The sequence below is a fragment of the Coturnix japonica genome, chromosome 1 (assembly GCF_054131305.1).
Source record: "Coturnix japonica strain WE chromosome 1, WE-NBRP24, whole genome shotgun sequence".
Taxonomy (NCBI): domain Eukaryota; kingdom Metazoa; phylum Chordata; class Aves; order Galliformes; family Phasianidae; genus Coturnix; species Coturnix japonica.
The window spans coordinates 6,673,742-6,701,096 of record NC_140663.1 but is presented as its reverse complement, the minus strand read 5'-3'; the positions used below and the strand labels follow the sequence as shown (position 1 = coordinate 6,701,096).

The 27,355-nt window shown below is 39.1% G+C and overlaps 1 protein-coding gene across 6 annotated transcripts in view; it reads left to right on the top strand.

The window, feature by feature from the left end:
• Positions 1-27,355, top strand: part of GRM3 (glutamate metabotropic receptor 3) — a 105,079-nt gene that overhangs the window by 56,044 nt on the left and 21,680 nt on the right. For all 6 annotated transcript variants that reach the window (XM_015875612.3, XM_015875707.3, XM_085512718.1 and 3 more), the window contains 2 exons: positions 3,174-3,777; positions 15,226-16,081. In XM_015875612.3, coding sequence (XP_015731098.1) covers positions 3,280-3,777; positions 15,226-16,081 — 1,354 coding nt within the window. In that variant the 5' untranslated portion in view covers positions 3,174-3,279. The remainder of the gene's footprint in view (positions 1-3,173; positions 3,778-15,225; positions 16,082-27,355) is intronic.

Here is a 27,355-nt window from a genome sequence, read left to right as displayed (position 1 = left end):
AAATGGCAAAGGTTGACCCAGGGTGCTGCCTTCACAATGGTTCAGGGGAGAAATATGTTCTGTATTGGCCCGGAAGAAGTAATAAATGTCCCTATAGATATTTGTGAATTATGCAAGTTGCATAGAAAGCATGTAGGAGGAGCACACCAGCAAGAACAGGAGAGAAACTGTGATGCTAGACCGTCTTTGCAAGCTGCTTTAAAATATCCTCCCTTCTTCACATCAAGCTGTCTGTTTGGTGTCACCATAGTGATGCTACTCACTGGTCACCCTGAACTACTTTACAAACTGCTTTCATCCTGGAAGCATCACTCCATTAGAGCCCCAGTGGGAAGCTCTCCAGTCTAACCAGCTTTCACACTACAGCTTCCACTCACCAACCGGCTCTTTGGCAACACAGCTAAATAGGCAGCAGGGCACAGTTTTCTGAGACAGAATTATATCTGATGACCAGATTAGAGTTTTTGTAACTGTTTCCTATTTATAAATTAAGAATCTGAACACATAAGATGGGATGATTGTGTTTTCCTAGAAAGCAAAATGCTGCATATGCTGGTCAAAGAAATGCTGGTCTTCCTACGGTTTCACACTGTCATAGCTTGAGTTGGAAGGGACCTCAATGATCGTCTGTTTCCCACACCACTGCTGTGGGCAGTGTTGCCAACCACTAAATCAGGCCCTGGATCAGATTGCCCAAACCCCCACCCAACCTGGCCACAAATGTCTCCAGAGAAAAATTCGGTTTCAAGATGGAAAATTTTGTTTTGCTATCAGAGATTCTTTCAAATTAAAGAAACAAAGATGAAAGTCCCTGGTGTGTTATAAGAGTAAATATAGGAATAGTTTCCATGACACAGTGATGACAGAAGTTACAGAAGCAGCAAGAATGGATACTGCATGAAATCAAACTAACAAACAGACTCCAAAGGTCTGTTTTTACCCATGCAGTGTAACAATGACAGTGGAAGACAGTCCAATTGAATTATTAATCATACAAAAAAATGTATGTGAAAAATGCTGCCCTTTTGTCTGATAATTATTTTCAATTGGATGTTTTCGATATTTTATGTCCTGCATACATTTGAGTATTATTTGGCAAATTATAGTATCAGGTCTGGAATAGAAATGATTGCTGAACAATTACTTTGTTACTCCTCCTAACATTACGCATAAAAAGTCTTTTCAGGAACTGGTTGATAGGCCATAAGCGATCAACAAACTCGCCTGCATATAGATCACTGAGGAATGATGAAGCTTGTTTTCCATTAATATATCACTTATCTCTGAATGCAAAGTTCTTCTGAGACAGCCTGCAGCTCAGTTTACACATATATTCCTAGGTTTGGAGTGAAAGATCTTTAACTGTTCTTATGTCACATTTCTGATTTATGAGAGAACAAAGTTGATGTAAATATGAATAAAATGCTATCATTTTACACAGTTTGGTGAAGCAAAATTGATATTGCATCATGATAAACAACTGCCTTGAAATAAGCTTGCTCATCCATCATTCACGGTTAAACCTTAGTTGCTGCTTATTTCAATTCCTTTGTGGTAAGTATTTCCAAATTATTAATAACCCTGCAAGTCTTATAATAATATATATTCTGTTAAGAAAAAGGTAACTACAGAAATAAATTATTAAACTGATCCATTTGAATATGATCACACTTGATTTATATGAGAAGCTGGAGATCAAAGCAGAAGCTTTGACATATTTGAAGAGATACTGACAGCGAGCCCACAGATAAATCATGTATTTGTACTGCATAGATAGACTTTGTGTATGGGTCACAGAATTATCTTAATTATCATTCAAAAGTCTTATTTTTCTCTTTTTAAGGTCACTGGCAGAATATTTTGACCCTAGAGAGAGTAAAATCATATCCCAAGTAAATACATCATTGCTCTGCTCTCTCTGTGATCTGAGCACTGAACTGTGCTTAATAATAAAGAGAGCAAGTCCAGCTGTAGGCATTTCCATGCCCTAAGCAGGCATCAAGTACAAGATTCTTCCTTGTCATGTCTCTTCTTTTTCTCTTTCATCTCCTTCCCCCCCCCCACCCCACGCTCCCACCTCCCCCCCCTTTTTTTTTTTTGACTTAATTTGCTTGGAAGCGAACCTTTTGTGCCTCAAGGAGGGATGATTTTGTGATTAAGGCATAAGGAGATTCAGGTTCTATTCCAGGACCTTCCACATAATAAATACACTTGGTAGGTCACTTAGTAAAGTGCCATGCAGAGCTGCAATGCTAATAACTAAAATGGACCACAAGCCATTCTCTGTTGATGAGACAAACCAGTACAAAATGACCAAGCCTCTGTGTACACAGCTAAATAATTTACTGAGAAAAGTTTCTGGTCATTGCTTGCCCAGGCATTCTTTAGAAGAGTGTTAGTTGATCTGAGTCTAATCTGTGCCAAGGATATGTTAGCTGGTATGATATGGCCTTGTTTACTTTTTTAGTACAGACACAGCCCTTGTTTCCCACCTGCTTAAGTAGGCATTTCTGTGTTTCAAATAACTTGTGAAACATAAAAATAGATGTGAAACCACAACAGAGCAGTCCAATAAAAGAAGTCAGGGCAGGTGGACTTTAGCAAGAAACTTTGGACATGAAGATCGAGTGAAGACCAAGTGGTGGATTCAGCAATAGCTACCAGCAAGGAGAAAACACAGTGGTAGAGCCACAGATGAAGGCATTTTAAGTAGGGTGCAGTCAACAGAAAGAACAAAACTTACTAAGGGAAGGCTGGAAGCAGCTGGAGATGCAGTGAATGCTAACATCTAAGACTCTGAGTCCAGAATAAAGAGATCATGGAATAAGACAGGATGCTATGAGAAATAAAAACATAACAAAACAAAACAAAGCAAAACAAAACACAGACTGATCTCTCTCTTTGTAAAACGTAAAACGTTGCTGAACAGTAGTCAACATAAGGTATATCACCCTGCATGTCTGTGGCCTTTGCATAACTGTCATAGCAAATGCTTAGTCTGTAATCAGCTATGGAGCAAATAGAATAACTTTATGATAGCACAAGACAAATACATTCCTTATTACCCATACTATCTGTATTCCATGAACACCGCTCAAATGTTTTGTTGATAAAGCTTTGTAACAACTCACTTCTCCTTTTGCCTTTTCTAATTATTTTCATCTCTTCTTTAGAAATCCAGTGGAAAGTCTTACTGGCTCGCTCTTCACTGACTTGTGGGTCAACGCTTCAGTTTTGGTAATGGCTCAGAAGAAATGAAGAGCACTTTTGCTCCCACCCATGTTTCTTAGAGCTGCGAAAACAGGACCAATGAAGATGTTCACCAGACTCCAAGTCCTTGCACTAGCTTTGTTTTCCAAAGGAGTTTTCCTTTCCCTAAGTGATCACAGCTTTGTAAGGAAAGAAATTAAGATAGAAGGAGACCTGGTCTTAGGTGGCTTATTCCCAGTCAATGAAAAAGGCACTGGGATAGAAGAATGTGGGAGAATCAATGAGGATCGAGGCATCCAGCGCTTGGAGGCCATGTTGTTTGCCATCGATGAAATCAACAGAGACAATTATTTGCTGCCAGGAATTAAACTTGGAGTTCACATCTTGGACACGTGTTCCAGGGATACATATGCCTTAGAACAGTCTTTGGAGTTTGTCAGGGCATCTTTGACTAAAGTGGATGAAACAGAATATATGTGCCCAGATGGCTCATATGCCATTCAAGAGAATTTACCATTACTCATCGCAGGAGTTATAGGTGGTTCCTATAGCAGCGTCTCCATACAGGTAAGTCACTGTAGCTCCATCAGGTGAGAATCATTGGTCTGCAATTCCTGTGAATCAAATTCTGCTTATATGGGATGGACAAAATTCAAGACTTAGATTAATCAGTTTATCCTAGGGGTGGATCAAGTGTGTAGTCTTTTTTGTATTAGTTTTATTCATTCTTTAAAACACTTGCTTTAGTTCTAATCTTTGCCAGCTGCTCACTTCCTCTAGTCATTTTGTATCCTGAGGGTAGCAGAAGTTTCCGAAAGTCTTAGTGTTTATTTTGAACTGTGGATTTCATGAGATTTTTATAAAACTTTGTTCAGATCTCTACTTTCACATTAATAATAAATTATGCCACCTATATTTCTGAGTATATATATATACTCATATATATATATATATGCTCATCATGCCAAGTTTATGTGCTTTTTGTTATGTAAACAATAGAGATATAAAATAAAAGAAGAAATCCTTGTCTTACTTCCAGGCTGAAATAAAGTGAACATGACATATTGCCAGAAACTAGAATTACACCTGACCCAAAGGATTACAAGAATTTAGCATCTAATTAAGCACGCTGAAGCCGGTAAAAATTATTCTGCTGACTTCAATGAACGAATTCTCAAATATCGCTTACAGACAGCAGTTTCTGAATGGCTTCCAAATTTATTCTCTTTGCTTTTGTTTTCATATACTGTTCATATTAAGATAGATTTTACCAGGAAATGTTACCTGACAGAATGCAGTGCAAGCACTTCAGAAGACCAGAACAGAAGACAGATATCCTCAGTACCTCTTGCTCCTTTCTTCTGGCACACTGCACCTTCAGCTTTTGGTTTTATAATATTTGTCTCAAATAGATTCTTAGTAGGGTATTGGAGGGTATTTAATGTCTTGGAATGGTATAAGGTTGCAAGTGGAATAAATGATCCACTTGTCCTTCAAACTGTGCTTCCCTTTCATGTTTTCCCTCAGTCTCCAGAAACTAACCACAGTGAGTGTTGATTCCTTTTACTCCTGTTCTTTCAGTTGTTTAGAAACCTATGATAAAGCTTAAACTCTCTGGCGTTTTGTTACACTGAATAAACACAAAGAATACATATGTCCCCTTTTATTCTGCATCTCTGCGCTCCAGCCCAGGAATTCCTATGGCAGTGAAGCCATGGATATTCTAAAGTTCCTTACCCCTGCCAGTGATTGCTAGTCACAAGTAAAAACATCTTCTAGTTTCACTGACTATGTCAAATCAACATACAGCTGATTATTTTTGATTAAATTAAATAAGCCAGACCATATCACTCATAACCATCTTGAATGACGGCTTAAGCTCAGATTCATATAGGCTAAGCCCTGCAGCTGTTGTTTTTCTCAGTGTCACCTATAGTTTCAAAAGGCAAAAACCTTATGACAGAAGGGCACAACTGAAGTAGACCACTGGACTACTATGAGCAGTGTGATTTCACAGCCTGTGTACAAGACCTAATTACCATATCAGTGTCAAAGAAGAAAAAACATTCTTCTGTGCTACAGACCATCTCAGCAGTGACAGAAAGCTCATGGATTCACTTCTTTCATAACCAGGACAATGTTTCTTTCAGTTTTCATTTTAATTAGATTACATTAAGTAATTGGCTGCTTCTGTTTTCAAGGCATTCATTCCCATCAGTCTGAGAGTATATCCTGTTTCCATAGGTATGCATAATTTCAAAAGGAGTGTTTCAACAAATATCACCTTTTTTCCCTTTTTTTGATCCAGTACATAGCTTGTCTATGTATCCGTAGGCAATAGGGAATAAGTAGGAAGGTGGTTACCCACACCACAGGGGAATCATTTTTGCAGAGAAAAAGATCAGCCACTTTTCAGTAGGAGTTTTTTTATCCCACTGTGGGTCAGCTTGGGTGGCAGGAATTTATGTCAGCAGTTACATAGGTACAATCACTTCAAGTACCAAGAGCCAGGATTGGAAGAAAGATATCTGAAGAAGAGGAATGGTAGCTGCAAAATTTCGAGTAACAAAGAGTTCGTCATTATTCATTGTCTCTCACAATCAGACAATGTCAATTGTATGTTGAAACAGCAAATTGCAGGCTGTTGTGGATGCTAAAAATTGAACTAAGAGAAGAAGTTAGTAGGAAAAAATCAAGAAATTCTGTATAATTATAATTCTTGGCTTATCAGTTCCCAGGAATGCAAGTATCTCAAGGCTGGTTGAATATTCTGAGGAAGAAACATTATAAACTTGCATGATCCCACTGGCAGAGAGGTGGCAGTGGCTTTACTGTACCTTTCATCTGACTGTATTTCTCAGTCTACCCCAAATTCAACAGTGTCAAAAGGACACAAAGTATTCTAAAAGGCATATCTATAGAAGTATTTATCATTAAGGGAATGGAAGAGACATTTTCTTCCCTCCCAGAAGCCCTGAGGCAGTCACACCATACTCCTGAAATGTCCTGGGGCTTCTTACACAACATCTGTCAGTCTGTCTCTTTGAAGCCAGTCTCTGGTGCTCACTGATGTAAGATTAAATCCGTATCTGAAGCGGCAGATTGGATGCAATACACATTGAATATGTTATATATATACCAATGTCTCATATTCCAAAAGCTTGGGTTTGGAGCAGCTGTCACACGTAAATCAGAAGTCCTGATAAGAGACTGTCTCATTCAGTACGTATGAAAAATAGCAATGCATATCTATACATCACCCAATTTTTGAAAATTATTAAGAAGGGTGAAACAAAAGCAATATCCAACAGTAACATCTACGCTACACATAGCTTTGCATAGTTGCCAACAGTTATTCAAACATAATATCTTTCTTGCACATCTTTTCAGAAAAATAAGTAGATCCACAAATCACTCAGTATGCCAAAGTTTCCAGCTAGAAAAGAACTATTTAGTAGATTACTTCCCCTTGACATAATTAGGTTGGCTTCTCTCTAGTCCATTTCTTCTAGCTTTCCTCTAGAATTCAAACTATCTAGAGAAGATTTAATAATGCTGTTCATCTTATTAGGATAGCCAGTCATGACTTCTGCTTAAAAAAAAACAAAAAAACAAAAAAACTCCATCAAAAAGAGCAGGCACTGCAGACTCAAACCTGAAGATGTAAGAACTTCAGAGCACTAAAAACAAATCTCTTGGTGGCATGCCAGAAGACTACCACATTTTCTGACTGTCACCTCTACACCGTAGCTCCAGCAGCAGCTGCCATCTCTCCCCTACCAAACGTGAGAACCCTCCATCCAGAAGGTGCAGCATGAGACTGAGCCCCCCCTGCTCCCATGCTTCCAAACTGTCCTCAGGGTGCTGAGTGCTTTCCATTGTAGCCCTCTCAAGTATTTCTCATTTGCTCAAGAGCATCACAGAGTCCACAGCATATCTCCTCAGCCTGAAAACATACCATGCTGAGCAATTCAGACAAGAAATTATTTCTGTTATTTTTTTTGTTTGTTTTCTTTTTTCCTCACGTGAATTTGTCATTGTATTTCAAAACCTTCTCTTCAGCTCCTTTCACCTTCCCTCACCAGATTTGTCTGGACAGCTGTCTGCAAAATCACTTCATGATGCTCCTGCTGTCAGATTTCTGTTTCTTTCATTATCCTTCCACCAAGGAAAAAAGAATTTATTGGTAAATCAGCAACAAACACCTTCCCCACTGAGTCGGTATGCGCAATAGGCACTTTTTGCAGAGAGAAAAACAAGAGAATGCAGAATGCTTAATTATTTTCTGGTCAGACTAGGCTATTATCGTTAATGACGATCTGGATAATTAGTTTTTAGATGATGTGTTTAAATTAGCGCTGGGCCCAATCTGCGCAGCATTTGATCCCTCAAAACCCAAGCCAGGCTTCTCAGTTGGTGAAAAGGCTCCTGTAAAAAAGCTTTTTTCACAGTAAAAATTTCTAAGCTAAGCTGATTCTGGGATCAGAAGGTGTATTCTCTAAAGTTCGGAGACTTAATTTTGCTTTAAAATAGTTTTTTAATCAAGTCCGATTATCCAACATCTCTCCTTATCTGACAACAGAAATTTCTTAGTTATTTTCCTTAGGGATGTTCAATGACATTGTAAAAAGGATGAGAAAAAAGCATTGTTCATTTGCATAGGGTAGCACCTGCACAGATAATCCATATGCCATGTTTAAAATACTCAGGTCAGCTCTGTAGGGAATATGAATGTGTAAGCAGCAATATGAGTACTCAGGTGCTGAATTTGGCCACACATAATACTGTCTCTGCAACCCAGCCTTGTCTTCTGAAAGTGAAGATCAGGATGCACTCCTTATAGCCAGCTCTCTTAAAATCCTTATGGCATTGCTTTAGGTAGGATGGGCTTTGTATCTGTGTATCCACTGCCTTCATATTTATAGAGGGCTTCAGCCCTTTTGCAAAGTTTCCTTTATGCTGCGGACAAACAAGATCTCCAAATCACAGTCATGGAGGTTATTTCCAATTTAAAGATTCATCTAGAAAAAGAATGTCAGAGTACAAACTATTGCACAGCTGTCTTCCTGTGAATTCTTGCTGTGTCTCAAGTAGACTAGCAACAACCAGAAGGGAAGATTTAAAGTTAAATTACTGTTATAAAAACAGCTGAAGTCTTTCTCTGAAGTGAGTGACCATCTGGTGGGAAATTCAGAGTACGTACTCATTTACTGGCTATCTCCCTGGCATTCATTTCTCTTTAGCCACACTGTTCTGCCAGGGCGTCCTGGAGCATGAAACAAACCACCTCCATTTTCTTTCTTCAGGAATAAACCATCTTCCATCCAGAGAACCGAGAGAACAGTATGTGATTTCCACAACATGGAAAATAATGCATTAGAAAGACTACATGCAGGAAAAAAAAAAATCTTATAATGTAAGGAGTTCTGTCTCCCTGCATGTGGATTCAGTAGGGATACAGGCAGGACGTGTGCTAGAGGCTGCTAGGGACATGAAGAACTACACTGCATGTATGTCATTTGTGCTTTGTAGAACAGCTTTGCATTGAACTGTGCAACAGTCTGAGGTGATTTTGTGCTTGTAAGGCTTACTAAATCCTTACTAAAAGATCAGTTCTGTGAGATGGGCCACCTGCCACTAATACTTAAGCTATATATGCACTTTCTAACTTTTTGGTGTCTGCTTCAAACAACTTCCCTCTTTTATCTTGGTTCTTTCTCTCCCTCCTCTGTCCCTCAGTGAGATTCTTCTTGTTTGTTCCATTCTGTGTTTCTGTTCCACATTCAAAAAATGAGTATCCACTAGTTTGGGATTTTCAAAGTTCCTAGACAACATCGGATTTGTGTTCCTAAAGATCCCAAATAAACATAGGTACCTTCCTCTCCTTGGCTTCCTAGAAAATCATAAGCTAATTAATTCCTCTGTAGTCTTGGTTGGTCTGATGGTTGGTTTTTCATTTGTTTTTGTTTCTTTTCCTTCCATGTGAGCATTTTTTCCTACTGCAAGTGGAAATGTGTATGTAAACCCTGAGCTTTCAGGTAAGAAAGGAGCCATTCAGTGTTCAGTGTGAGGAAGGTTGTAACTATAGGAGAAACTGAATAGGAATGTGTTAAGGACATCTTGGCATCATCAACTCTCATTCTGCCCCTTCTAAGTAGGACTTATTCAGCAGCTGATGAGTCTCAAATAATGGTATTCACTTCTAACTCCGGGATCTCATTTATCCTTTTTGAACCACCAGCTTTAGTGTTTTTTTGAACTATCAGGCTTTTCTCAAAGGCAGTCATCATCTGTAAATGTGACATGAGTCACTCATAGTCAGGTTTACATGGTCTCTAAGTAGAATCATACCCATCTTGCACAGATCAAGGTCTTCTGCAAGTGTCTCTTCTCAGATTGGCTGCTTAGTGCTAAGCTAACATCACTTCAACAGCTAATGCTTCACAGAGTGCATACATGAAAGCTCATTGTCCTGAAAGAACAATAATTTCCAAGCAATTCTTTTCTCAGAGAACATCATCTCTCTGCACGTCCTTCTTACTTATTTTTTATTACACAGGAAAAGCATATAGAAAGATATTCCTGGGTTGTCCGTAAAAGTCCTACACATTATTCTGTCACTGTTCCCTATATCTAGTGTTCTTCCCATAGATGCAATTATTTCACTGTTCAGACACTGATTCTCTAGATGTGACAGCTATTGAGTCCACTGCAAATATTTAGTTATAATTCTCTATCTTTGTTGCCAATATATTCAGAAGAACTAGACTGAAAAGTTTTCCTGCCTCTTGTTAACTGGAAAAAAAGAAAAAATGCATTTCATGTTTGTTTTTTTCCTGTGTTATCTCTTTTTTGGAAGGAATTTTGTAAGAAAACAACAAAAACTAACACTAGAAAACAGATCTTTTAGTATCAAAAAGAGAGAAATCTGAAGAGAACTACTGCTTCTGTCCTGTAATGTAACAGATTACAAACAATATAAGTTGGGATGGTGCTTCTAAATAAGTTGAATATTTCTGGCTCAGTTTCTGGCTGTTCACTCTTAATGATTAAAAGGACAGGGATACCAGCACTACTGATGAATCTAAATATTTTCTTCTGTAGGTTGTAACACGACCCCATGTAAAGACTGAATTTCTTAGTGCCTTTTATACTATTCCAGCCCACTGTAATACCCACAGTTTTAAATGGAGAATGTTCTAGACTGACAGAGGCATTTCAAGTCAACTGTCAGTATAGTACCTAATCTCTTAATTTACTATTGAAAAATATCCAAATCTGGAGTTACACATTTTTTGAGTTAGGTGGCTACAGAGTACTGTGATCTAACAAGTGACCTCCTCTGTCCAACCACCATGTGATACACGCTTGTGAAGAAACATTTTCAGTTCTAGCACTTCAGAGATTTTTCTTTTTCCAGAGCATTTCCTGTGTTCCCCAACCATGTACACATTACAACAGTCCATGAAAAAGGGAAATTTTAGCTAAAAAAAAAAATAAATTAAATAAATCCTATTACCAGTGGGGGGGAAAAAATCCTACATGGGATAGACAAAATGTTTGATGGAAGTTCGTTAATCTCCTTCAACAAATGAAACCAGGGTATCTGATACACACAGGTCTTAACTGCCTGATCTTGTCTATTGTCAGGACTAGTGACTGTCCAGAAACACACTGGGAAGACAGATTCGTGTGACTGAGAGCTGTACCTAATTCACTGCTCCCTGCATGTAGTTATCACAAAGCTATTTTCACTGTTAGAAACTCTACTTCCCATTTCCCATAAGTTTTTGTATGTTCCTTGGTGTACAGGATCACAGAACGGAGTAGTAGCAATACAGAGATGAAACAAGGGCAGAGTTGGGTCCTTACAGTTGTGGCTTCATAGCTGTCTGATCCTACTAAGAGACATGGCACACATGGGACTTCAAGCCCTGCTCATGTTGGGCAGATTCTTATGACAAAAGGGTGAGCAATCAGTTTTTCACTGGTGGACACTTCAGCACAGGACAGTCTCCATGTTAATAAATCCAGCAGCATGATGGCAGATAAAGGTTTCCCATCGCTCTGAAAGCTGACTATACTGGCATGCTTTGTTCACAGCAAACAGTGCAAAGCAGTTGCATCCAGCTTCATTTTCAAAGGTGCAAAACTCATCATTTTCAACAAACAAAAACAAAAAAGCAGGCTACTACCACTATTTAAGTGCCGACATATGGATTTCAGTCTCTAATTGCATGCCCTATGTCTTGATTAAATTGCTGCCTGGAGCTTTGCCAAAACAGATTATTTCACTTAGCAAAAGTTATATCTACACTGCAGTTCCAAGCTATAGTGCACATCCCAAGGCAGCCTCAGGTGGTGCAGCCTTGGTACTATAGTACACATAACCAAGTTCATATTACACTGCCCTGTACTGCACTGAAACACAGCACAGTACAATACTGAAACACTGTAGAACATAACATAGACTTAGAATATCAGCTTCCTCCTGAATCTTTTGCCTGAACTTTGATCTTGCTGTTCATTTTGTCAAGAGCTGGTTTTCAGAATCAGACGTTCAGGTCAGCACAGAAATGGCTTTAAAAATCAGGACCATTCTGGAACTAGCCTGAAACCAGAGCACTTTTGAAAAATAAGTCCTTAAAGTCAAAACATCAGAATATTGCAACTTCAAAATTTCCTGAGGAGTTTCTTGATCTGGATTAATAACAGATACGGCTTCCTTGAGCTTCATCATCAGTCACAGCTCTTGGAAATCAGTGGGTCACCATCTTCTATGAACAATCAGACTTTCTTTTCTATTTTTTGGGTTGTTTATTTTCTTCCATGAAAAAATCTACCATCTGGACATCACTGAAGAGCTTTACAGCAAAGAGCATTGCATTAGGGAAGTCTTCCTATCCCTGTAACACAGGAAGCATAATTGCAAGAAAAAATGATCTCTAGGGCACAAGACTGCTTATGAAATGAGGCAGTAGTTCTGTTTTCCTGTACGTAAATACCTTTGGTTCTTAAACTAATAGAAATAAATAAATAAATAAATGACATGCTGTATTTCTTATGACTATCTTTCTGTGAAGGCTTGACTACATGCTGAATAACATTGCTTTATGTACAGAATTGCCCAACTGGGGGGGAGGGGGAAATTGCAGAACGATATGTGTATATATTCTTATTATGGTTTAGTTAAAACAAAATAATTCCTGCTAGAACAAACTAAGAACAGCAATGCCAGACCACACAGTTCTGCAATAAATGCTCCTGAACAGCTGCACAGAGGACATTCTTATCACCAAATCAAAGTGCTCCTTTTGAGTGAGGACATATGAACATCTGAATATATGGGCATATAATCTAAAGTTACGACTCACATCGGCTAAACAATATTCAGATCATCCATTGCACTCTGGTGAAAAAGACAAGTCTCTCAGCCCACCCCATATCTTCTATTTTAAATGTCCACAATGAAAATTAAATCCTTTTGTTCTAGTATAAGGCTGTGAATTGCATGTTACCGTCCAGCAAGGTTAAGACTGTGTCAGATGTTACCTGAAGGGCAATAACTTGTTCAGCCACAGCATTTCCCACATGTGCCTACACCCTTAGGCAACACCACAGGGCACTATCCCATGCTTCCCTTGAGAATAAACCATCCAAGCAGTATCAACAAGACTTTGTATTAGTTTAATCTAAAGAAAACCTTTCTCAGATATCTATTTTACTATGGCATGGATCAGCAACCCAGGCATAGAGATCAACAGACATGAGCCTGCTTCTTGCTACTACCCAAGGAGGAGCAAGGACAAGGTCTCCCTAGGTCCCATGTTACAGACAGCTCAGGGGGCTGTGAAAGCCACTGTGCACATACAGTTAGGCAGCAGATTCTGATCTGGAAAACACCAGTTTGCAGTGGGAGTCTAAGCTACAGCAGGAGATTGACTGCTGCAATGTTATCTTAAAACATAATCCACATCTACAAAATCTCAAGAGATAAGGGACAGCAAAAAGCAATAAAATTATTTAGGCTATTTTTACTGAGCTGTCTGTTTTGCTACTGATAACTTATTCTTTAAAATTTGCCTTGTTCCATGTAGGTCGTTCCAAAAGTAATGTCTCCTATTTATTTCCATGGGAATGACAACATCTACAAAGAGCACAATAACACTATCCAGTAGAGCAAATTCTCAGCTATAAAAAAATTATTTTTTAACTTAGTTGCCACCATTAGCAATGCATTTTCTCCTGTGATGAACAAGAGACCACATGCCACACTCACAAAAATCTACACCAGTAAAGGTGACCCACTGTTGCTAGGAAAATGTTGCCCATCCAGCCCATCTATCGTTGGTCCAAACAGATGGAAACTAGAAGGCATCAAATCCAGACTATACAGTGGGTGTGGTAGGACATTTGAGACAAGACTGGCAACGTGCTCCACGGTCTTGAAACTGGTATGGGATCTGGAGTTATCGTATTGCAATAGAAAGACTGTCTTCTTCTCTGGCCTGACTCTGGAATGTTGAGACTTCATCTTAGTCAGCTTTGCAATGTAGTGGTCAGAGTGGATGGTTCATTCAGGTTCCAAGAAATGCAGAAGGATCACTCCCTTCCTATTCCAAAAGGCAGTGCAGATCACTTTAGCCATGGAGGGCTGCATCTTTAACTTTTTCTTTGTGGAGGAACTGTCATGTGATCATTCTTTGGACTGCCATCTTTAGTCTGGCTCATAGTGGTGACACTACACCTCATCATCAGTAATGAAACTGTACCTTTCAGCTCCATACTGTTCCACTAAGTCCCGACAAAGCTGTGTACAATATTCTTCTTGTTCCTGTGTGAGCATTCATGGGACCCACCTCGCACAAACTTTGTGATATTCCAATGTTGCCACCACCATCCCCAGTGCACTGAAGCCAATATTCAACTCTGTACACAGCTGCATGGTCATATTCCATTGATTTGCATAGATGAACTGATCAAGATGCTCTTCATTTCATGGTATGACAGCCATGCATGGCCTTCCAGAACATGAGTTGTCTTTTGTGTCGCTGTCACCAGTGCTGAAACAAACAACCCACCACCTCACTGTGTTCACATCTACTGCTTGGACTCCATAAATATTCAGTGTCAATGAATGTCAGTGGGTACAGTTTTTTCCACGTGGAGGAATTCTGTGACACACCTTTGCTTCATCCACGCTTCCATGTCAGATTCCATTCTGTGAGACTGCCCCTCTGCCATCATTTGTCATACACAACAAAATGCAATGCAATTTTGGTGAGAAGGTTCAACCTCTACTTCCATACCACCACCATCTGCCTCTGTCATGGTGGGCTAGCATAATAAAATTGGAAATGCTACTTTCAATATTACATAGTGGAGCACAAGAGGAGAACTAGCACACAATAAATTTGCCATCTCATGAGGACTACAGTCAGAACAGCACAGAAGACTGTTTAAAAAGTAAAAAGTAGAAGAGGCAGTGATTCAGTATATAAATAAGTGAGGTCAGAAAGTGTTGTGAAAGAAAAGGTCTGTACATATGCATCCATGATATTTTCATAAATCAGAAATTTGCATCTGTTTAAGTGCATCTGTTTATCAACTACCTTGACTCTTGGAGAAGCGGAATCACGCCTCTGAAAAGGAAAGACATGCAAATCTCCAGACCTTTAGTAAGGAGTGTAAGTTGAGACAGAAGTTTATCAGGCTTTTTTTTTTTATTTAATTCTCTGTTGGTTTAAACAGACTCAGCTTGACAGAAATAGAGTATCTGTTGTAGCCCAAGAAGGATTTTTGAGAGACAGCTGGACAACAGAACAGATATTTAGCACATGTGCAGTATACTGCAGTCACAAGGGAATATTACCAGTATCCTCTATCAACATCCTTAGCCTTTGATTGTCCAAACACCTCTTATTAAAAATCCCTCCTTATTACTTCCCCCTAGATTATCCTCTTCATTTTTATAAATATCACCCTTTAAAAATGTTTTATTCCCCTTTATTGCAGGTGGCAAATTTGCTCAGACTCTTCCAGATCCCCCAAATAAGCTATGCCTCTACCAGTGCCAAGCTGAGTGACAAATCCCGTTACGACTATTTTGCAAGGACAGTGCCCCCTGACTTCTACCAAGCAAAAGCCATGGCCGAAATCTTACGGTTCTTCAACTGGACTTATGTGTCAACGGTTGCTTCAGAAGGAGACTACGGGGAGACGGGGATTGAAGCTTTTGAGCAGGAAGCTCGTCTCCGCAACATCTGCATTGCCACCTCTGAGAAAGTGGGACGGTCCAACATCAGAAAGTCCTATGATGGCGTGATCAGAGAGTTGCTGCAGAAACCCAATGCCAGGGTGGTGGTGCTGTTCATGCGAGGTGATGACTCTCGGGAGCTCATTGCAGCTGCCAATCGCTTTAATGTTTCCTTCACCTGGATTGCCAGTGATGGATGGGGAGCACAAGAGAGTATTGTCAAAGGCAATGAGCATATAGCCTCTGGGGCAATAACTTTGGAGCTTGCTTCCCATCCAGTTAAAGAGTTTGACAGGTATTTCCAAAGCCTCAGTCCATACAATAACAGACGTAACCCCTGGTTCAAGGACTTCTGGGAGCAAAAATTCCAGTGTAATCTCCAGAATAGGAAACCACACAAAAAAGCTTGTGACAAACACTTCACCATCAACAGTTCTAATTATGAGCAAGAATCCAAGATCATGTTTGTTGTGAATGCTGTGTATGCGATGGCCCATGCCTTGCATAAAATGCAGCGGACTCTGTGTCCAAACACCACCAAACTGTGTGATGCCATGAAACATCTGGATGGCAAGAAGCTGTACAAAGATTATCTCCTGAAAGTAAACTTTACAGGTAATAACTTTGATTTCAGTGTGAACAGATTATCACTGAAATTAATGAAATATTCATTTGTCATTGTAACAGCAAGCTAAACAGCAAGCTATAGCCACTAATAGGTTCAAACTAGGGTCACATCCAAGAAAGGCTACTCCTGTCACAGGAAGAGAGAACAATCACAGACTCACACGACGAGAACACTAAGAATATAAATCAGGTTGGTGTTGTTTTCAGCAGTAGGAAGAGATGGAGGTGGTAGCAGTGTGTCTTGGAAATGTTACCATCCATCCTCTACACTTCTGGACACCAGTCTCCCTTTCAGTCATAGCCAGTTTGGCTTTTGTTGGGAATGTCCTGGGTTCAGTGGTCATTTCACCATGTGCTACACTAGGCAGTTGCCTACTGTGACTATGCCAAGAGTTGGCCTTCTTTTCCTTGTTCTGTTATGAGAATTTACATAGTATTTGGACCCTAAACAATGGCGAATGCCCTTGAAATAGTAAAACAATGATTCCTGCCATAAGATCAGATAGGTAAAAAAAAAATCTAAATTTGTGGGACAGAATCATAATCTGTGTTAAAGTTCTTTAAACTTTATGACCAAGTACAAAAATTTAGATTAAATGTGAACAAAATGCTCATAGACAGAGTGGGTGATCTGGTAATGATATAAGCAAATTTCACAAGGACTGATTGTGTAGCACTAGGCAGGTCTGTGTTTTTGCTATCACAAATGACTTAGTTTACGTTTGCATTTAATACTGTACCATAGCAAGGCTAAGTAGGTCACAAGCATCTTGCCGTCTAGTTGTTATGTGCCTAATTTTCCTCTGAAGCATTTTCTTTTAGCTTGCATTTCTATGTATTATTAAACTGATGTACGCCTAGCTGACCAAGCTGCTAATAAGGGAACATCACACTGTGCTTTCTATGAGAACTAGCTCCAAGAGGTATAGAAGGGCAAATACACATAATACAACACGTTCAATCTCAAGAGACCCTCAGTAAAAGTACAACATTAACATCATTAGAAATTATGTGAAACTGGCAGATCGGAACAGCATTTCATTCAGACTCACTCTAAAATGCTATGGCCTCCCAGCATCTTACTAGCTGACTTGTTCAGAGTACTCCAGGGCTTCCTGAATCCCATATGCCTTGATTTCTTTACCACAGAAATCTAGGAAGGGCAGTAGTAACTGGTCATTTTCTGCATTTTTCCTTATTCCACAGAAGGTGATTCAGGAAAAGGCAAGAGCTTAGACATGCTCTGGTAATATAAGTGCAATCATAAGAAATAATAATGTTCTCAGAGAGAGCAGCTGGAATTTAAAATGTTTCAAAACTCTCATTTCAGCGTTGCATGCAATTCAGATGAAACATCACATGTGACCAGAGCTACATGATGTTTGTGTATGTTATGTGTTTTTGTCTTCTCCTAAAGGCTGCTACATCAGTAAGAACAGTCACATACCATCTCATAAACGGAGGTGTAGTCAATGTACATATATCACATGAAGTGCTGTAACTGCATGTGGTTTATCTATTAATTTTTTGTCTCAGAGAAAACAGCATAAAAGCCTTTTCATTGTTAGAGCCGTGGAAAATTAGAAATAATCACCATGACTCCTTCCTCTCCGTATCACACTTAGAATGTAGAAAATATTTTCCTTACATTCATCCCCAAAGATATTTGACTATCTTGAGGTTACTTAGGACAGTAACAACCTACCCCAATGTACTCACCCAGTGCATTCATTCAATTCACTAACTTGCATCAATAATTTTGAAACATTATCTGATTTTTCTGGATTTAAGCACATACATTCTTCAGACCATTGTTAAATATTCTTGGCTCCATTGCTTGATTCCCAATAATTTTTCTGTCATTAAGAGTTTTTTAAGCACACAAACATTTTCCTACTCAGAATTTAGATGTAAAACCAAGATATCTGCTTATTTCTTTGACCAAAACTCCAGGAATAGAAATCATTTAGATACAGACAGAAAATTTCACTATCATGTTGACTTAAATGTATTTTATACTTCTTAAGAATCAGAAATTGAAGTTGCCAAGCTGAAAAAATAAAAATATCATTCGAAGCCTGTCATTTTGCAACTTTTAAAATGGAAAGCATTTTAGAATCGAATGAATTGCTTTAAAAGTCAATGTGGAAGTCTTTCCAACTCAAACAAGAACCCTGTTTTCAGTTGATTTCCAATTTAAACTCTTAGAAATCATGGAGAGTTCATTTCCAAGGGCTTTGTTCCATATGTATTATTATTGCTAGTTTGCAGCATGATTTGCTCGTCCCCCATTGCCTTGTTATCAGTTCTCTCATTATGATGTTAATTCATGCTCTTACTGTCTGCAATCTTTGGAACCAGATGAGTGATTTTTAAGTAGTGAAAGAATCAGCAAGTCTCCTATGGCTTCTTTTCAATAATGTGTGAAATTTTAATACATACAAATTTTGTCATTGATTTCCACAGGACCAAGGATTCATTCTTGCTATTTTCTGCTTGAAGAAATTCTCTGTGTATGTTGCTAATGCAACAAACATTTGATCAACCATGTCCTCATATTTCCAGCTCCAAAACTGAGAACACATACTCAGTCTAGTGTGAGGACAGCATGAATGCTACTAGCCCATCAGCTAACCTACAGTCAAGTCAAACTGATTTTTCTCACTTAGAATCATAGAATTGTTTGAGTTGAAAGGGATCTTTAAAGATCATCTTGCCTAACTCCCCTGAAATGAACAGGGGTACAACAGCTAAATCAGGTTGCTCAGAGCTCCGTCCAGCCTGATCTTGAGTGTCTCCAGGGACAGGTTAACAACCACTTCTCAGAACCCTTTTCCAGTGCCTCACCACCCTTATCATAAAGAATCTTTTCCTTCTATCCAATGCAAATCTGTCCACTTTTGGTTTGAAAACATTCCCCTGTGACCCTATCCCTTCTTTAGAATGAGATAGTGATGCATACTCAGTGACTGAATTAGTCAATAAACAGAAGTGACAACCATGTTTGCTCACACACAAATGGTTATTTAAGAGATGCCTTCGGTTCTGAAAGGCATAGGCAGCTGAGCTTTGCATGCATAAACATCTCGCAACATACAATGAAAACAACTGACAAATGAGCCAGAATGTGTTCTCTCATCTTCCCAGTATATTCAAACACACCAGTTTGGGCAAATGACAGGGTTCAATTATGTGATTAGTGTGACATTGTGCAATTTTGGACATTTACATTACACATGTTAATTAATTCTAGTCATTCACCAATTATAGTTAATGGAGGGGATCAGCACTCACAAAGTGTGATTCAGCCCACATGAGTTATGATTTGCCCCTATATCTCTTTCAGTTGACAACAGAAGGAGCTGAGCAACTGAGATACTCACCTGCTGTTTGGCTAAAAGCCTGAGGTAAGCCTCCCAGGCACAGCAGTAATGGGATCTGTAGGGAAATACTCAGGCATCAGCTGATAGCGTGGCTGGATAAAAGAACTGGTCAGGATTTGTGCACTGCCATGCCACTTCTGCTACTAACATGCTGTGTGACATGTATTTCATGAACACCTCTGGGGTGCTACTTATTTCTCCCTGTCCCTTAAACTGAAATAACTGAATAGAAATGCAGCATGTCATGAAGGCAAGTTGAAATTTCCTTCCTTATTTTCTGTGAACTACACTGAGCTCATATTTTTTCTTGCAAGACAATAAGATATATATGACAAATGTGTTATCCTGATTCTTTTCTCTAAGGGAAAGCTGCTTATTCCCAGTTCTAGCAGCAGGACCTGAGAATACAAAGACCAGCCAACAAGTAAACATACCCACAGGATCTCAGTGCTTGTTTGGGCTTTCAAGGAGTTATATGCTGGTTCATCTATTTGACTTTCTTGTGCTCTTTGTTCCTTCCTGAGAGCACAAGTGCAGCATTTGACATTATGAATTGTGATGCTATTCTGCTGATAAGGGGACAATGGTTCAAGAGGCTGTTAGCTGGTATTGCCACAGCAACAAAAAAAGTGTCAAACTAAAGCAAAGGGCTCCATAGAAGAGAGTGAGGAATAAACTCAGAGGGCACTCTCAAGGAAGGCGTAAATCTGATTATTGGCCCCAGCAGGAGGCAAAGTTCCACACACCCAGAAGCCTCCCTTCTCTGATGGATGGAGATGTCAGTACAGCAATCAGTGCTAAATGTTTAAACTCCTTTAAGCCACTAGGATGAAACCAAAAAGAAATATAACAACAGATTGGTACAAGTTTGGTACACACACATTTACAGCATTCAGTGTCTTGTCCTACTTATTTCATCTTCCACAGCTAAAGGAGAGTCCATCAGCTTCTTTTTCTAGTAATAGGATGAGAGGCAATGGCCTCAAGTTGTGCCAGGGGAGGTTCAGGTTGCATATTAGGAAGGATTTCTTTTCAAAAAGAGTGGTGAGGCATTGGCACAGGCCCAGGGAGGTGGTGGAGTTACCATCCCTGGAGGCATTCAAGAAATGTGTAGATGTGACACAAAGGAACATGGTTAGTGGGCATGGTGGGGATGAGATGGTGGTTGGACTAGATGATCTTAGAGATCATTTCCAATCTTAATGATTGTACTACTCTGTGTGCCTCCCTGTATTACATTCATCACGCTGCTCTGCTGTCGTAAAGTCTACATCATCAGACCTTGCACATATTGGGCAAAATTCTTCCCTGTGGGTGAATAGATTGATCATTTGATATGAAAAAGAGGTTGAAAAATTCAGGTCTGATTTGTCCCTTTTCACCCCCTGGATTTTATGACACCATTTTTATTGCTGTCTGGCCCTACATTTCTTTGTGTGGTTAATTTTTCTTTCTCTGCCTCAGTCAGCATTCAAATAGTATGAAATTAAAACGTGAACTTACCTTCACATGTTCTCTTGCACACTGCTGCAGTGGGAAAATACATTCACAAACCATTTAGGTAGTATCCATCCCACCTATGTAGGAAAGAGCTTAAAAAAATTATGTTCTGCAACAGGCTGATGTCACCTCAGTTCTGAGAACAAGGGCACTGCAAGGTCCCTGCTCAGGCATTTAGTCATAAATATTTCCTGTAAACGGTCCACTCTAAGGCTCAGTGTCCTATAAGGCTGGCATGAACAAATGATAGGAGTGCTGTCACCAGCAGAGTACAGATGCAGTAATTTCAAAGGCTAGACATAATTTTACAGCACAGAATGTCCATCGGTAGATATGCAGTATAAAGCTAGATCTGATATCCTAGGCTGTGCAGCAGACTGCCCTGCTGTCCTTTTCCACAGGGAGCTCCTGCTCATCAGGTCAGATCCTCTTTGCATCCCACATGCAGTCAACTGTAAGGTCCTGCTGAACTTCCCTGTGATGCTCATATGTAATATAAACCAAATCAACACTTTAACTTGAAGATGAATTGTTCATGGGAAAAAGCATCCAATTCCTTCTGAATCATAAAAGTTTTCAAAGTATAATACATGACAGATTTGTGGTCAATAAATCAACGCAAAAATAATGTGAATTCCCCAAGATACTCATTAAAAATATATGTGAAAATGTTGCCTACAATTTGTAAGAAAAAATACTGCCTTTTCTCCCACCTTGTGGGATCACAGAAGTGTCATAGCATTTAAAAACTTGAAAGCATCCAAGGGAGGTCTCTGAAAGCACGTTTGAGATGTGCTGCTTCAGAGCAGAAGAGCAGTTGAGTATAGAGTATTTTCCCATACTATTCTCTACATTAGAGTTATATTGGTACATATGAATGGAGTAGATGGGGATGAGTAGTGATGGGTAGCCTAATCTGGTAACTCTGCCCAAAACAGGGGTGTTGAATCTAGATGATCTTTAAGAATCCAACCTAAGCTGTTCTATGAATCAGTGTTTGGACTAGATGATCTTACTGGTCTTTTCTGCCTTAATGATTCTGAAATTCTATGATTCTACAATTCTATGATTCTATGATACATGCATATGTAATTATGAGTGTATATTATGGAGCCATAATTTTTAGAGTCATATAGTTGAACAGTAAATCAAGCCAGGACGGATCTCTGGAGGTCTTTAGTCCAGATTCCCATTCAAAGCAGGGTAACTTGCAAGATCAGGGCTCACAGCTCAAGAGATGTAAACAGGTTGAAATTAAAATAAATAAATAAATAGATAAATAAATAAATAATTTTTATATGGTATTGTAGTGGCAAATAATGGGATCCGCTCTCTGATCCAAATAAGATTTTTATTTGCAATTTCTCTTGCCATGATGGTAAGCCAGTGACCTACCTATTAATGGGAGCTACTATCTAGTCAGAGATCATCATAAAACACTTCCTTTTCATGCTTTTATTTGGTACTAATAATTACACTAATTGGCCTGAGTGTGCAGGAGCAGAGGTTGAATACCATTCTTACCTTCTGAGATGAGCTCAGATAAGCTCCAACAGCAGAGGCTCAATTCTGCTGACTATTACTTCCCTGCTGATTCAAGCACAAAGGACTTCTTCCCATTTCCGCCATTCTGGGCACTGAGCTTCCAAGAACAAGAAGAAGTGAAATGCAGCATTAGCAAGACACAAAGAAGAAATAACATTCCATAGACCAGGAAGACTCTGGAAGGATGTTACATTTGGCCTTCACCCAGCTTGGTGCAATTTCTGGAAAACCTACAGAAGCCACAGTAAAATCTAAATCATTGCAACAGCATACTTAGGTGAAAGTGCCTTCATATCCTTAAAATAACAACCAGTTCTTCATTTCTGTTTCTTCTAATCTGTTATTTATACAATCACTTCAGTTTCACTATGAAAAACTGAACATAAACAGGCACCAAATCATAGAATACTAGAATCGTATAATGGCTTGGGTTGGAAGGGACCTTAAGGCCCATCTGGTCCCAATTCCCCTGATATGGGCTGGTTGCTGCCCATCACATCAGGCTGCCCAGAGCCCCACTCAACCTGTTTTGTTCACCTCCAGGAATGGGGCATCCATAACTTCTTTGGGCAACTTGTACTGCCTTGCATCTGACTTCTACTCAGCTTCATTCATATTAATGAAGCAGCCTCTAGACCTCTCACTAATCTATATATCACACAGTGTCATGGGGGTGTGTAAACAAGGATGAGATTAGACATTATGTTTATGGAACAACACATGATTTAAAATCTGAGGGATGATTTTCATTCAGATCACATATTTGAGAGACAGAAGGCTCGGTAACCTAATTTCTCTAAATCACAGACTTTCTGTGTATGCCTGCTGTTAGCTTTATAATAGTTACTATTTCATCTTTTGTTCTACTGGCAAATGTCATGTGAATCCCAAGCACCTGGATACAGTCAAGGTGCTTGGAGGTGCAGGAGGATGCAGGCAGTTTTTTGTCCCCCGGCCAAGCACACTCACTTTTCCTGTCCCTTAGGTCTCTACAGCAGATCTGGAAATACCATAGAATTCCATTCTTATTCTTCATACAGCTTGACTTGTGCAAAAATATGCATGCAACTGGAAAGCTGCTATTTCTTGTGACCTTGAAGGGCAAGATATCATATCAAAGTCTTGTTCAGGATTCCTAATTCTTATATTTTATTATCTAATTTAGCTCTGAAAATCCAAAAGAATGACCATGTTCTGTTCTGTTAACTTCTATAGAACAGTACTTCAGCAGTTCCAGAAGTATTCTCAGTTAGTCTCACTCGTGGTAAGAAGCTCAGGCTGCACTCAGTATTAAGAAGGATGAGGACAAGGACACAGGTAGTACTTTGCGTAGGGATGTAACAGGACAGCGTGACACACTGGGAAAATTAACACTCTTCTAAGCAATTCAGGTGTGTCTGGGACATTCACTGTGTCCCAGAGAAAATGATTTTTTCAAAAGGAAATGCAAAACAAAACAAAAAACAGAAACAAAAATCATACACTCAAACAGTGAGTTCCAATAATAACAGAATGCTACATTATTTTTTACCAAAACTCTCTTTCTCTTGGCAGCTAATAGTTATGCTAGAAAGGTAAAATTGAAAGCGTCTTGCATAGAAAAATATTTTTTCTTCTTCATATCATTTCATTCCTGGAAGACATTTACTTTACCCAATAAAGCACATTGCAAAGATATTCCCAGGCTAATAATGACTTAATGGGATCTCATACCAAACCAGTGTAGCTGCACTAACAAGACACAGCCTTCAGCCCACCCAAACCCTATATCACTGCATAACACATTTCCAGGCAAACCTGCCACAAGCCAACTGCTGTATTTGTCCCTGTTAAACTGCAGTCCAGATGAGCATGTGAATACATTTCAGTTTTCTATTGCTTTCAAATCTGTTGCTGCCTATTTCTAACTCCCAGTGCAGAAACAATGGCTGAGCCAAGGATTTGCAGATCTGAACATAAGTATACCTTTCAGATGTTTTTACCAAAAAAAACTCTTTAAGAGCACCCTTCACAAACTGACCTTCTACATAATTCCCATCAACTGCAAGCTGGATGGACTTGGCAGAGAGATGTGTTCAAGGGTGACTTTCCCTTCCTCATCTATTAGATCCACATTTCTAAACACCTCTAAAAACATTTCTGCTTTGGCACCACTGCAATATTTATGGCTATTTTGTTAGCCGATACAGGATATAATGTAAAAAGATATTTCAATGCTGTTATCTGAGTGAGTCATTTCCTTGTGTTCCTTTCTTCCTGCCATGAAAACATATTTTGTCTGAGGATGAATACAAAATGAATACAAAGAATGTTAAAATTCTCCAAGGCAGCAGGATGAGCACACACATTCATGTACAGAGATATCAGAATCAGAGAAACTTATAAAAAAACTGTCCACTAAACCCTGCCTAGAGCATGGCTCAGTCGCAGGAGATATCCTTTGATTTGCTTTCTCACTTCTTGTTCCATACAGCAGCAGTCAGAAGCCATTCAGCTGCCCACCACTGGGATATAAAGAGGTTCAGGAGCAAGAATTCTCCAAATATAAGTCTTTAAAATTAAGGTATATGAATCATAAAGTATTACTAAAATCATTAAGTTGGCTCATAGGTTCTGTGCAGCAAAACTCCCTTTCTCTTTAGCCCCCAAGAACAACTCAGAGCTGAGTATTGAGAATGATGGCTGCCAATACACAATAGAAAGAAAGCAGAGGTTCACATACCTCCTGTTCCAAAGTGCCAAGACCCTCAGTCTTGCATTCACTTTTCATCTCCTACAGCTTTACTTTTGTCATTAAAAGTCCATCTTTCTACTTGCCAATAGATTAATTGTCATACCTCTTCTACCCTAATGGCACACATAAATGTATTGTTTTAACTACAGTAGTAATTCAAATGTACTTCCGAAGGCTGAGATGCTCACTAAATGTGGATGTGCAATCCTTTTCCTGCTCACTTTCATACAGAACACTTTCCTATTTTCTGTTACACAGATTCCTGACCATTTGGCAGACAACAGAATAAGCTAATGCAGAAACTCCTTTGTACATATCAAATAGTTACCGTTTCTGTGGCTGATATATGAGACTTGATTAAGAAAATATATTAATTTTAGTCAGAAGAGGAAAAGCTCTGAGTGGAAACATGGAAACTATCAGAATGAGAAACCTGGCTGAAACACAGCCTTGAACAAAGTCCTCACACTGAAAGTATCTGTCACAGAAATCCTGTGTAATGCCATCACTGAGAGTGTATGGATTTTCAGGATGGACTGTGATTTGTAACAGAGGCATCTGATGTTTCTTCAACAATGTGCCACATCACCAACCACACTCTTGTTTGGGAAGGTTGGATCAGAAAATACACACACGTGCACACACTCAAAAACACTCACTGTTTTCACGCCTAATTATATCACTTGATGAATGATTGTTGATTTCACATTAGCAGAATGTGATGAACAATAAATCAAAAAACAGTAATCATTTTTCTACAGAAATGAAGGAGAATTTCATAGTGTTTTGGTAGCAGCACTGATCAGTTACAGCATCCATGGGCAGCAGACAGCCCCAGGAGAGAGTATTTCTTCTCTCCATTGCTCTTTTGTTCCCTTTCTTACAGAAGCCATTGAAGTCCTTTTAACTACTTGTTATCTCCTTTATCATTTCACCATACACAGGATGTTTTGCATATGCTATGTACATGTACTTCTCTCCCTTGATTGTGCCTTAGACTCAATCTTCTCTTGTTTCCAAGGTTGAATTTATTTACTGATCAGTAGCTGACTCTTTGTGTGCATGCTTGTACCATCTGGAGCCTCAAGCATCTTTCTCTGCTTCAGCTACAGATCTCTCCCACTCTCTTCCTTTGGGAATACTTTCTTTGTGATTCTTTAGCTTTCACAGTTGGTCTCAAATTTACTACAAAACATGAGAAAATATATGATCACATGCGGAAGTGTATTAGGTGGACTTGCTGGCCTCTGCCAGTCTCAGCAGCAGCGATATAAGTACCTATACATCCTGTGACCCTAATGCTCTTGAAAACAAAATAACATGTCACCAAGTAAATTCTAGTTATAGAGTCTCCAAAAGTTGTTGGTTTTTTTCTGTAATGTTTGTGCATGGCCCTGAAGGATGGAGCATCTGATCTCTGCACTGAGATCTTGAAGTCAGTTGAGTAGATTGGTCCATTGGGCAATGACAGACCTCCACCAGATGGTGTCAATTAAGACAGGTATGATGCTGTCAGGATTTTTAAAAATAAAAAGTTCTGAAATAAGTATGTTAAACTCCTATAGCATTTGTACATGTATATGAATAAATAGATCAAGGTTAATAAATGATCCAGTAACAGAAAGAATACTTTTTTAAATCATCCTAAAGGCACTTTAGAAAAGTTGGAAGAGGATATGAGGCAGTGTTGCTAGTGTCCCCTGTAGAAATACTCTCTGAAATACCCTCTCTGAAATACTTTATCAGTCTGAGCCTATCAATGAATCTCTGTTTCAACCATTAAACAGGCAAACAAATCAGCATTTCTTTTCACATTTTTCCCTGAGGTCCAGCAATAGCTGCTGCTGTTGCTGAACTGATTCATTGGAGCAAAACATGAGCAAAATTATTATTTTTTGCTCCCAGCTTTATCTTTTGCTCCTGAAAGCAGAAGAATTTGCAAGCATTAATAGGACATGCAGCTTGCATGTTGCAGAATAATACACTCCAGTGAACAGTGATGATGCTGGGAGAGGTGATGTGCTGCATTTGTAGCTGGTGTGTGATATGTGTGAAAAACCTAAAAAGACAGGTGTTCTTTCCCTTCGTCTATCTATCTAT